The 13430-nt window shown below is 41.9% G+C and overlaps 1 protein-coding gene across 4 annotated transcripts in view; it reads left to right on the top strand.

The window, feature by feature from the left end:
- Positions 1-13430, top strand: part of LOC121434772 (protein PHTF2) — a 91493-nt gene that overhangs the window by 58827 nt on the left and 19236 nt on the right. For 3 of the 4 annotated variants that reach the window (XM_041633733.1, XM_041633734.1, XM_041633737.1), the window contains 4 exons: positions 714-878; positions 5396-5594; positions 8523-8678; positions 10741-10959. In XM_041633733.1, coding sequence (XP_041489667.1) covers positions 714-878; positions 5396-5594; positions 8523-8678; positions 10741-10959 — 739 coding nt within the window. The remainder of the gene's footprint in view (positions 1-713; positions 879-5395; positions 5595-8522; positions 8679-10740; positions 10960-13430) is intronic. The other variant, XM_041633736.1, reaches the window with a different exon arrangement.

Raw genomic sequence — 13430 nt, 5'->3', positions numbered from 1 at the left:
TGGTCTACAAGAGCTAGTTCCAGGACAGGAACCAAAAGCCACAGAGAAACCCTGTCTCGAAAAACCAAAAAAAAAAAAAAAAAAAAAAAAAAAAAAAAGAAATAGATGTGAGGTGGTTTAATTAAATTCTGCTAGTTAGAAAGACATTCTGTTTCTAAGATTCTTTGGTAAAGACAGGGCTAGGAAAAAGGCTGTTTATTACATGTTATTTGAAGCCATTTGACAGTGCCTACTGGTGAGTAAATACCCAGTTTCCCCACTGGCACCTGAGTACACTGCAGTTCTATTTTAAAAATACTTTGGGACAATACTTCTTTGAATATTATTGCTAAGACATTGCAATATTTGGAGTTTCGGGGTGTGGAGATTTAAGTCCTTTTCTTTTTTGAAAGGTGTAATATCTACATCAGGTGAAGAACTTGGCTTATTGGTTAGGTTATAGTTCCCTCCACCCTGAAGTCTCCTTCATTCACAGAGAAGTAGCACCCCACATAGGGAAGGAATGCTCTGTAAGTGTCTTTGCAGTGTGACCGCCAGTGTGAGGACAAGCAAGGAGCTTGAAATATGCACCATGATGATGCTTTAAATTCAGTGCATTTGCCTTTCCTTGTGCATTAATGAGCTCCTGTGTTCTGTAAGTCTTGGCATGTGCTACTCAGAAAATGACCATTTGTTTTTAACCCGCTTTCCACTGTCAATCTTTTCTGCTGAAGGAAACTAAGAAAAGCTGCCCATTTGGAAGTCCATAGGGAAGGAGATGGATCTAGCACCACAGACAACACCCAGGAGGGGGTGGTCCCGAGCCACGGTGCAGGCTCCTCCTACGGTGTTGGCGCGGTCTTCAGAGATCTCTGGCATGCTGCTTTCTTTTTATCAGGGTTTGTATTTACTCAAGGCTTTGTGACATAAAGATGCTCTGACTCCAGATAGTGAGTGGTGGTGACTGTCAATATTACAGCCACATTACACACTTTATTTTGATAGTCAGAGTGCTATAGTTTAAGGGGAAATAGGATAAAGTTTACTTGTGGTTATGCGTAAATGTGTTATTTCCATGGGAATGAGTATATACTAGCAAAGTGTAGTAAAGACTTCTTCCCTCCCTCCCTCCCTCCCTCCCTCCCTTTTTCTGTTTTGTTTTTCAAGAGACAGGGTCTCTTTTGTGTCATCCTGGCTGTCCTGGAACTAGCTCTGTAGAGGCTGGCCTTGAACTCACAGAGCTCCGCCTGCCCTTACCTCCCAAGTGCTAGCATCCAAAGTGTGCGCGACTACTGTCCAGATAGATGCATTTTTTTCTTTCCTTTTCTTTTAAAGATTTCTTGACTTATAAATTTTTTTCTCAAGTATTGTTTTACTCTGTTAATTAGTTCATTGTTTTATCAGTATTGTAGGTAATACACCATGTGGCTTGTATTGCTTTTTACATCTACCTCAGTTTTCTAAAATCATGTGATATAAGCACTTTGAGTTAGTCAAACTGTGTAGTACAGTCTAAAGTTCTTCATTTGTTAATCCCTGGGTTTTTGTATCAATGAGTATTGACCAAATAGGAAAAAAAAACTATTTATAGCAGACTTCAAAATTAAATTAAACCTATCTCGATATTATATTATTAATACTTTGAACACTTAGTTTAGACCGTTAAGAGTTATGCTGGTTTACACGTGGCCTAGCATAAATTAGAAAGCTAGTTGGAAAGCTGTGGCTGTACCTGAAGGTGTTCAGTTAATAAATTCAGACAAGAGATACTGCACATAGCCAATTCCTTTCTTAAGACAACAACTTTGCTAATCACCTCCCCAGCTTTTGCTAACTAATTCACAGATTTGTCATCAGTTTGTATTTGTGGTTTTATGATAAAGTTTATCATGCATTAAGCAGTTGTATCCTGTGTTTATTTTTACTGTTCATGATTTTTTAGTTATGGTTTCCTAAATCATTTTGACAGCAGTAACATGGCCCTTGTTCCAATCATCTGTTCCCTTAAGGAGGGTTTTTTTATTATTTGTTTTTAACTTGGTCTCTATTCTTCTCATCTCTTGTTTTGTTTAACAGATTTTCATTCATGAGATACAGGAGTTTAAAATCGGTTTCTTAGGTATGTCTCAAGACTTTCAGAGGAGCAATTATAAATAGCAGAACAGAGATAAAGAGTTCTCAGGGAATCTGTTCGTTGTTTTGACTTCTATAATTGATAATGTTATATTATGGACAGCATTTAGATTGGTCTCTTTAGAAGTTTACCTCGTTTTTCCTCTCAGATGAGACATAGACTTCAGTTTTTCTTCTGCTGGTCCATTGCATGAAGACGGATAGGACAGTCAGTCCCTGATATCACAGGGTCCAGCTCCCGTGGGCAGACTCTGTGTGGTTATTACTATTGTGCATCTAAGTGCTTTAAACGTGAAGCACTTTCCACTGTCTCTCTAGGGTTTGGTTTGCCTGCATAAGACACTCAAGTCCTAGGATAAATGTTAACTCTAAGGAGTCCTGTACTGAATTCTGAGATCCTAGGCCCTGTGCTCTGAGCTTGGGAAGAGGCAGCAGGAGTAGTACCGACCTCGCATCTGAGACTTACTCTCTGAGTGAATGTGACCAGTGGAAGAAGGGATCGAAACAGCGCACTTCATAGCTGTGATTGATACGGTTTTCTAGAGGCCAGAATGAAAAGTGACGTTTAAGTCTTACACTTTGTTTGGCTGTTAAGAAGAAATTTGGAGAAAAATGGGTGGAAATACAGAGGGTTATATTAAGTGAAGTGGCCCAGTCTCAGAAGATAAAAATTGCATATTCTGTCTCCTGTGGACTCTAACACTTGAAATGTAGTATATGACTCTTAAGTAAGGGATTGTAAAGGGGGACGTAGCCTATAAAACGAGGTAGGGGACCTCGAGAGGAGAACGAAAAGCATTGAGGAATGGTGGCGGAGGAGAAAAGCCTACCTCTGGCAGACAGTAATCTGTTATTGTACAGCGTTCACTGTCTTGGCTGAGGAGCCTTTGATTTTTGTGTGAATGATGGTGTTCCTACAGGGTTCTGTTCCCAGCTCCATCACCACGTCTCTGTTAGCTGACAGTTTTCTTCAGGGCGACATCTCCCCTTGCTTGTTATACTCGGGAATCTCTGCTTTGTTACTACCTCATCATTCACTTCAGTGACTCAGTTGACATAAATATGATCAGTGGGGGACCTCTGGGCAGTGTCCTTGACTTTTTAACAGCTCCTTCCTGTCATCTGAGCCAACACACCAGGATGTTCCTGGTTCAGCTTGTGCGTCCTCGACTCCAGTCCTGAAATCAGCCACTTCTTCAGGGAGAATGTGTTTAGAAACCAAAGTCTGGGTGCAGGATGCTAGTGGGGTGTTCAGAGTGGATAAAAGTATTTTAGAGATGTGTCGTTCAACTCTGTACCTATCAATCAAAGCATGTCTGTTGCAATATATGAAACAATATAGTTCTGTTCCTGCTTGCATGTGTGTATGCTAGCTATGAATTTTCAGGATGGCTCCAAGCCCCAGTACCACTCAGTGCATTCTTTTTCTTTCCTTTTTTTAAAAAATGTGTATGGGTGTTTTATTTGCATGCATGTCCGTGCACAGCTTGCATGCAGTGCCCATAGGGCTGGAAGAGGGCATTGAGTCCTCTGGAACTGGAGTCACAGACAGTCAGCTGCCCTGCGAGTGTTGGGATCTAAACCCAGGTCCTCTGGAAGAGCATCAAAGGTTCTTAACCATTCAGCCATCTCGCCAGTCCATTCTTTTCTCTATTTCTGTATCTTCTTCATCAGCAGCAGCCCTCAGTGACTCTTCTGTGGGTAGCCTGTCTTCTGGTCTACCGGGATGCATATGGCCTTCTGCCTTCACATTGTTCCCACAGTTAGCTGCCATCGACTGTTACCAGCCCCCTCTGCCGTCTGTTCTAGCCTTCCAAGGGTCACACTTTATCTGCATGGGAGGTGCTTACATTTAATATTTTCTTCTTGTCCTTACAGCTGGTTTAGTGATTTGTCTGCATTTGGTTAGTAAGAAAACTTACTGTTCATGTCTCCTCAGTGTCCCAGTATTCTAGAGAAGCAGCTCAGAGATTGGAGAAGCATAAAGGAGGGGAGGTGTTGATGCATGCCTGGAAGGTCATGTGGCGTGTGTTCTGCTGGTGCTCATTCCCAGCTTACCCATCCGTCTTGGGAAAAGGCGTTACGTCTGGAGAGCATCACTAGGCTTCTTCCTTGCCTGCTGGCTTCCAGGCTTCTCTTCAGTGGCTCTGATTCTTGCATCTACTTTCTAGTTGTCTTACTTCATTATCTTCCCTTTCCCTTCTCAATCTGCTTTGATTTCCATCAGTCTTCATGGAGACCTCTCCAGCATACTGTGAGTTTATTTGAATTTCAAGGTACTTTGCTTTTTTTAATCAACGCCTGCATTATTGATAGCATAATATTTTTCCCTAGGCTGAGAAGGTACAAGATACCTTTGTGCCCCTCCTTGAATTTGAATCCTGTTTTCCTAAGCCTCCTTTCCACATCACCCATTTTCCTTACCATTCAATCTTAAGCTCACTTTCTCTTGGATTTCATGTCACACAGAGCGTGAGCTTGGGCTTTATTCTGCAGGAGGTGTACTTTCTGCTGTAGGATTTACAACTCTACTAAGGGTTTACCTTGGGAGCTACATTCACCTACTGTAGTCTCTTAAGACTCCTAAAACATCTGCCTGCTAAAATTATTATTTCCTACATTGTAGTTTGTAAATATTTTATTCCTACAAATCAATATCCTTAATTCTGGCCTTGTAGGTTCTAAAAACAACATGGTCATTATTTTTTTCCAAGAGATTCTTTTGGTAAGTGAAAGAGGTTACTTCTTAATTTTATGTTCTCCACTTTTACTTTTGCCAGATTTATAACTTTCAGATTAAGTGTTCCCTTTTCCTTATATTTTTATGCTACAGAAGGTTTTATGTTTCTGTTGTACATTAAAAGGAACTTACCAAAGGTAAAATATTTGGGATGTATTAAGTCACTATTATAACTTATCTAATGAATTTACAAAGATAATCATTTTAAAATAAAAGCTTAAAATACATTAACACTAACAAATTGGGCACAATTTTTATTCTAGACATTGTCCAAACACCAAGCAAAGAATTCTTTGATAAATTAGGACTTTTCCTTATGAATTGCTATTTGTAAGACCTCAAAGCCTCCCATAAACTAAACCAGGATTTTAAGTTGAATCGCTATTTTATCTGATATTTTTTTTTCTCATTTACTTCAAACAAAGCAAAGATTAAAATTCTGAAAAATAGTGCTTTATATAATTAGTGCCAGAGTTGAGTTTCTGTCAAGCCATCCAGAATAAGCTCAGCACACATGACATTTCTGTATCTATTTGTTTCTAGGTCAAAGAAAGCAAAGAATTCAATCGATAAGTCCACCGAGACTGACAACGGCTATGTGTCCCTCGATGGGCGAAGGGCTGTGAAAAGCGGTGAGGACGGAGCACAGGACCACGAGCCTCAGTGTGAGACCATTCGAGCTGAAGACACGGCCTGGGCCGCCCGGACTCCAAGGAGCGTCCGTGCCAAAGTCAGTATCAGTGTGAGTTTGTGTGATTTTACGTCCACTAACATGAATTGCTCTCAAGTGAAATGTTTCCCCTGGAATTGATCTGGGAACTTTCGTAGATAACAGTGACGGCCTTGAAGTCAGGTAAGTGTGGTTATAACACTTGGAAATGTAACCTGGTACCTTCCGAGTTGATTGGCTTGGGTTTTCCGGAATGTTGAGGCAGCTTAGGATCTATGGTCCGTGTTTGTTTATTAACCCTTACCTTCACTTCCCATTTCACGTAGAATTCATGGTCCTTGTTTATTAACCCTTACCTTCTCTCCCCGTTTCCATTTGTGTATGAGAGTGTGCACTGAATGGAGGAGCTCAGTTGTTCTCAGCGCTGATCCAGGCACTGACCCTTACTCTGTAAGAAAATGCCTTGCTTTCTCTATTAATTACTTTTGGTTTTATACATCTGTTTCAGCTTATGTATGACCTGAAAACAATTCTTTCAGTAGTTATTTATAGGGTACAGTGTGCATATGAGTAACTTATTGCGATGGGATCAAGGTGATTGGCCTGCTAGCTACAAATGTTTATCAAATGTTGGTAACATCGGAAAACCCTTGGCACTTTCTGTTCTGAGATGTGCAGTAGTTTGTCAACCATTATTACAGAAGTTAAGTTATTCCTCCTATCATTTATACCTGTCTGTTCCTCAGTCATTGTCAGTTGATCCTCTGCGTGTGTGTGCGTGTGTGTGCACACCGCACTGTGTAATAGTGACCCCCGTGTCAGCCCCACCCTGTGTGTGTGTGTGCTGTGTGTGTGTGTGCTGTGTGTGTGTGTGTGCTGTGTGTGTGTGTGCACACCGCACTGTGTAATAATGACCCCCGTGTCAGCCCCACCCTGTGTGTGTGTGCTGTGTGTGTGTGTGCGCACATCACACTGTGTAATAATGTACATTCTAAGTCTTTCTTTGTCTGACTTGTTCCCAGTTGTTTCTTTCTCTCAAAATGACAAAGTTCTGTTGTGTTTATGGACTGAACAATCACCCATCTCTCAGCAGCTAGTTGAGGTTCCAGCAGTCCCAGTGCATGTTATTGGTTCTTCATCTCTCAGCAGCTAGTTGAGGCTCCAGCAGTCCCAGTGCATGTTATTGGTTCTTTTGTGTAAAGTCTGTTCTTTTTGTTCAAGATTGCCGCTCAGGATCTTTCATGGTTCCGCATAGATTTTGGGTGCTCTAGTTTTTTGGAGCATGTGACTGGAATGAGACAAGGGTTCCCACTCCACAGTTATTCATTATAATGTTTCAAGTCTTCTCTACAGTAATAAGACAAGAGAAAGTTACAACAGGGATTATAATTGGGAGGGAAAAGTTAGATTTTTTTTTCTTATTTGCAGGTGCCATGAGTCTTTACTTAAAAGATACCCTGGACTCCAACCAGAAAACTTTTATATGTGATAAACACTTGCAGTAATTTGCAGGATGCAAAATTAATATACCAAACCCAGTAACTTTTATATAGAATGGTAACAAACTTGCCGAGAAAGAAATTAGAAAGAATACTCCATTTATAATAGTTTCTACAGTGAGAACTTATGATACCATAAAAAGAATCTGAAGAACACTTGACAGTGGGAAGACCTGAATTGACAGCATTAAATACTGTGAAAATGGCTAGACTACCGGAATAATCTATATTTAATGAAATCCTCATTAAAATTCTAGGGAAATTCTTTATAGAACTGGGAGCGGGGAGCATAAATCCTAAAATTCATAGGGAGATACAAGACTGTGGATAACCAAGCCATTCCTAAGCAAAAGAACATGGCTAGAGGCATCATGTTACGTGGCCTCAAGCTGTACCACCCAGCCATAGTGTAAAAGCAGCATGCTGCTTCCACAAAAACAGACGTGTGGACCATGGAGCATGGTAGAAAACCTAGAGAAACCCATGCAGCTGTAGACACGTCATAAAACTGTGAAAAGATTACTCTATGTGTACAATTAATTTTATGTGTATAATTTATATTATTTAATGTATAATTTATTTGCCTGTACACATGTATGTATGCGTGCACCATTTGTGTGCCTCGTGTCCACAGAGGTCAGGAGAAGGCATCAGAGTCTCTGGAATGAACTAGAGTCACAGACGTTGTGAGCCACCGTGAGGGTGCAAAGCCTTTAATCCCACCACTCCAGAATATGAGCAAGAGCATTTTTGTGTTAAAGGAGGCAAAAAGATTTTCTGAGTTTTTCTAGGTGAATGTACTTCTATTTTGTAGTATCGTCTGTGAGTCATCGTGATTCTGTAGTTCAGTCTGGCTGCAAGTTTTGATTAGTCAGTGTTAGCTGTCTGGTAGTATGAGCATCCTGTGTGTCATGGCTCACATGGTTTCCAGTGCATGTTCAGCACATATTACCCGTGCCGGTACCTGGAGGAGCATGGGCGGAGCTCAGGCTTCCTGAGTCTTTCCGCTTCAGACTGTCAAAAGTGTGAGTGTCTCTGACGGTTGATCAACATATGTCAGCCATGCACACTCTTCCGACTGCTCGCTTCTCATCCCCATAACTTTTATTAAGTTAGTGATGGGCCTTCTAATTGACCAGGTAGCTTGATTAAATATGATTTTTTCCTAAGGTCTTTCAGCGTCTTTCAAATGGCCTCTGTTATGTTTGTGTCTTTTTCATATTTCTGTAAGGTATTTCAGATCCTTTCCTGAACAAAAGTTACAGAATAATATTTGATAAATTACTTGAATAACTTTTAAAGAAAATGTTCATTTAAGAGTATAATTGCTAACATAAGATTTTTTTTCTTCAGAAAATTATGTAGTCCTAATCAGTTTCTTGGTATTTAATGATATTTTGAAGGTATATGTGATATCTGTATTGTATAATTTGTAGAAATTGCTGTCTTGAAGCTCAGACATCATGGAATTACTTACAGTTCCCTTTGTCGGCTCGCACAGGATACCCAGAGGAAGACAGCAAATGTGTCTGACGAAGTCTCCAGCGAGGAAGGTCCTGAGGCGGGGTACTCACCGCGCGGCCATGTGGACAGAGCATCTGAAAGCAGTCTTCGAAATAGAAAGGCGCACCATTATAAAAAGCATTATGCAAATGAGGTACACAGTTTGACCTTACATAAATGCACATATATCTGTGTTATATTACTTTCAACACTTAAGTGTTATTATTGAAATATTTCCCACCATTACCAATACGTATTGTTTTACAATCTTTTTTTTGAGGTGGGGGACAGGGTCTCACTGTGTATCTCTGTTGACTGTCCCGGGACTTGCTGCATAGACCAGGCTAGCTCCAGTTCAGGTTCCTCTGCCTCAGTCTCCTGAGTGCTGACATTATAGGCGTGCCGCTACACCGGCTCTGTCCTACGATCTTGATGGATAGTGTAGGTGTCCGCGCACCCTCAAGTTTGTATGACTCTTCATACACTTAGCGGGTTGTTCACTGTTTGTTTGCTGGTTTCGGGGAGGGTGCCTCTGTTGTACATGTGGAGTTCAGAGAACAGCTCGTAGGAGTTGATTATCTGCCACCAAGTGAGTCCCAGGGATCCGACCCAGGTCAGGTGTCTAGATAGTGCCAGGCTCGGAGCCAAGCGCCCTTACCAGCGGAGACAGTCAGCTGTCCTGTATCAATCAGTGTTTCCACAGTTCATTATAGTGACGTTCTTTTCCCAAGTTAATTTCTTTCACGTTGCTATTGCCAGTTATTAATTTACCCACACTACAACATTCAGTAATTTTCCTCTTTGATTCGATCTTTTCTTTTTTAATTTATTTATTTATTGGTTATCTCAAAACTTTCCCCAACTTTCTGACATCTCTAGAACTTAAAACTATTTAGGTAGAAAAATAATTTCATTCCATTAATGTTTACTTTCTATAAACAAGAAATTCCATTGCCTAGCTCCAAAGAAATACCCCTCTGATACTTTTGTAGCCATTGCTACTCTGTAGTTTTTTCACAGTATGCAGATACTTTTTCTGGATGATCTTGAGGTGAACTTATGGAGAAAATGAGGAGACGCTGTGTGTGGGTAGTGTGAGTAGTTGCAGGCTAATGGGATACGGCCCTCTCGTCATGTCTGCTCGGGCGTCCTCTTCCCCTCAAGGGCTGCACTAGCAGACCCTAAGACTCGTGTGCCCACTTACGTATGGCCTTATCACCCACAGCCTGCTTCAGGCCAAATAACAGGAAGTCAGAATCTTACTCTGTGTAGTTAGAAGTTCATCGCTGACCCCTCCCCTGCGGAACTAGCCATTTGACCCCCACATCAGTCCTGCTCCTGGGATCTGTGCTGTCTGCAGCTGCTTTATCTTTTGGGTTCTTTTTGTTTTGTTTTGTTTTGTTTTTCGAGACAGGGTTTCTCTGTGGCTTTGGAGCCTGTCCTGGAACAAGCTCTTGTAGACCAGGCTGGTCTCGAACTCCCAGAGATCCGCCTGCCTCTGCCTCCCGAGTGCTGGGATTAAAGGCGTGCGCCGCCACCACCCGGCCACCTTTTGGGTTCTTGAAGAGCAGAGCACTATTCTTCTAAATTATATTTTTAAATAAATATCGCTTTGAACACATTTCAACCTATTTCACATTTATAGTTAATAAACGTTGTATAAGGCTGAGATGTAGTTTCATTTATAAAGACTTTAAAATAAATGGTGTTTCAGCAGTTGGGTTCAGCTCCCCCAGATACGACCTTAGAAACAGCCGACTCTAAGGGACGTGTCTTACAGGAGAACGAGCCCTTAGGACAGCAGTTCTTAGCCTGTGGGTCGCGACTCCTTTGGGCCTCGCGTCAGATATTCTGTGCTCTGTCCTTGTAATGTTTCGCTGTCTCTGCCACTGTCCTTGGACAGAACGAGTACGCTGGTTGTTTTTGGAGAAGTAGCAGTGTATGTTTCTGATAAAATCTCTTGAGTCAGAAGAGACACAGATTGTATTAATGTCAAAGACTGTCTCGATTTCAGGACGCCCCTAAGTTGGGTACTAGTTGGGAAGGATACACAGATTGCATTAATGTCTCAATTTCAGGACGCCCCTAAGTCGGGTATTAGTTGGGAAGGATACACAGATTGCATTAATGTCTCAATTTCAGGACGCCCCTAAATCGGGTACTAGTTAGGAAGGATACACAGATTGCATTAATGTCAAAGACTGTCTTGATTTCAGGACGCCCCTAAATCGGGTACTAGTTGCAGCTCTCGCTGTTCAAGTTCCAGACAGGACTCTGAGAGCACAAGGCCCGAATCTGAAACGGAAGATGTCTTGTGGGAAGACTTGTTGCATTGTGCAGAATGCCGTTCATCTTGTACCAGTGAGACAGATGTGGGGAATCCGCAGATTAACCCCTGTGTGAAAAAAGAATATAGAGATGACCCCTTCCACCAGGTTAGTTTACAGTGTCGGATTGCGCGGGGCTATCAGACAAGCTCCTCTGAGCGTATGTGCAAATCTTACAGAGGTGACAGACATTCACATTCGGTTAAAGTAATACTCACGAGGTTGTTTTGTTGTTTTTATGTGGCCGTGGTCTGGCTTCACTGGTTATAGTCTCGGTGTTTATATTGTCGTTGTGTCTCTGTCTTTCCACATCTGTGATCCTGAGTTAGAAGATGGAGTTTGTGGGTCAGTCTGTGTTTGTCCTGTTCAAATTCACATACTTCCTGGCCTTAATTCTCCCTTAATATTATGATTCAAAATCTGTGTCAAATTTGAATGACTAAGCACCCATAGTCACAGTATCCAGTAGAAATACAGTCGTGTGTGCAAGTTTACATTTTCCATTACCCACAATAAAAGCAGTTCAAAAAGTGAAATTCCAATATGCATTATTTAGCCAAATATATTCAGTGTATTATTCCTTTACTATATAATTAATGTGAAAATAAAAATGATATAGATGGCCTTTTTCATATTAAGCCTAGAAACTTGAGTCTGAATCCTTAGTATACATCTCATTTTGGATTAATCACATTTAAGGTGCTGAAAAGTACAATTGAATCCGGTACTGTGTTGAATTCTTTTAATGTCCAGTGTCTCATGTTAGCGAAATCCCTCATCTTCCTTTATGAACTTTCTCTTTCTGTACTCAGAGTCTTGGTGAATGGCATCGCCATTCGTCACTCAGCAGTCCAGAAACCTGGATTTAAAAATTCTCACCCTGGCTTAGGAGAGGGCTCAGTCAGTCCAGTGTCTACATACAAGCCTGAGGGCCAGCTTAGGAGATGGCTTAGTCAATCCAGTGTCTACATACAAGCCTGAGGGCCAGCTTAGGAGATGGCTCAGTCAGTCCAGTGTCTACATACAAGCCTGAGGGCCAGCTTAGGAGATGGCTCAGTCAGTCCATTGTCTACATACAAGCCTGAGGGCCAGCTTAAGAGATGGCTCAGTCAGTCCAGTGTCTACATACAAGCCTGAGGGCCAGCTTAGTAGATGGCTCAGTCAGTCCAGTGTCTACATACAAGCCTGAGGGCCAGCTTAGGAGATGGCTCAGTCAGTCCTCTTCTCGTGTAGCTGGTGGGGCCAGGTTGGGGTGTCAGCATGGTCACTCTCTTGGTAAAAATCCCCCTGCCGTTTCCTTGCACTGTAGATACCAAGCTCTGAGCCTGATTTCAGGATTCGTTTTTTATGGAAAGCAGGTACCATGTGGAAATGTCCATTATCCTGTGTTTGTTTTTGTTCATTAGTCTACCAGGTTTGGTTGGATTTGCATCAGTCAAAGAACATATTAAAGAATGAAATGTTAAAAATAGCAAAAATGGTTGGGTGTGTTGATACATGTCTTTAAACCCTGCACTCTGGAGATGGAGGCAGTTGGGTATACAGGTTCCAGACCAGCCAGGACTAACAAAACAAAACAAAAGCCAGGGCTGTTACACAGAGAAACCAACCAAACAAAACAGTTTCGAATAACAGTAGATGGACTTTCCCTACAGATACAAAGTTTTAGTTTAAATTAAGAATAGGGTAGTTTTATGTGGGTGCATACATAGACAATGAAACAGTCAAGAAAAATGCAGGAATAGATTAGTGTTCTTATGGATCCCTAATGTATGGCATAAATGCATCAATACTCAGTGAAGAAAGATAAGACCATAAGATGGTGGGCTAAGTGATCGTCGACACGTTACAATGTATTGCACTTAGCTACTGAGTGTAAAGGGAAAAGTCTAAAGCATTTAGCAAGAGTATAGTGTGGTCATCTCCATTACTTCAGCTTACCAGAGCTTCCAAAAACAAGACGGGGGACTTAGGAATGTCTTAATTTTAAAAACTTGGGCTTTCCAATTAAGCGATAATGTTACTAAAAGACCGTCCTCAGAAGATGTTTGTAACATCTTAGCTCTCAGTATTGCTGTACAGAGCTAAGGCAGAGGATTAGCTCAACAGACAGTGCTTTCAACGCCAGCGCTCACTCCAGCGGAGGAGGCCAGTACCTCTCTGTGGGTTGGAAACCAGCCAGGGGGTTACCTGGAGAGATATTGTCACAGAAAAGGCTTAGGGAGAGAGGGAAGGGGAGGGAGAGAAGCAAAGGCAGGGGGGACTTAATAGAAAAATAAACAAAAGGATCTGAAGCAGTAACTTATGACAGGTGTGAGACAGGGCAGGTGAGCACTGAGTGAGTGTGGTCAGGGTGAGGACAGGTGCGAGGGAGAGCAGGTGAGCACTGAGGAGTGTGGTCAGGGTGAGGACAGGTGTGCGAGAGAGCAGGTGAGCACTGAGTGAGTGTGGTCAGGGTGAGGACAGGTGTGCGAGAGAGCAGGTGAGCACTGAGTGAGTGTGGTCAGGGTGAGGACAGGTGTGCGAGAGAGCAGGTGAGCACTGAGTGAGTGTGGTCAGGGTGAGGACAGGTGTGCGAG

This window comes from Microtus oregoni, unplaced genomic scaffold (genome assembly GCF_018167655.1).
Source record: "Microtus oregoni isolate MIOR12 unplaced genomic scaffold, Mior012 000044F_ref0000062, whole genome shotgun sequence".
NCBI classification, from domain to species: Eukaryota; Metazoa; Chordata; class Mammalia; order Rodentia; family Cricetidae; genus Microtus; species Microtus oregoni.
The sequence above is the reverse complement of the archived record's forward strand: the minus strand, read 5'-3'. Positions and strand labels throughout refer to the sequence as shown.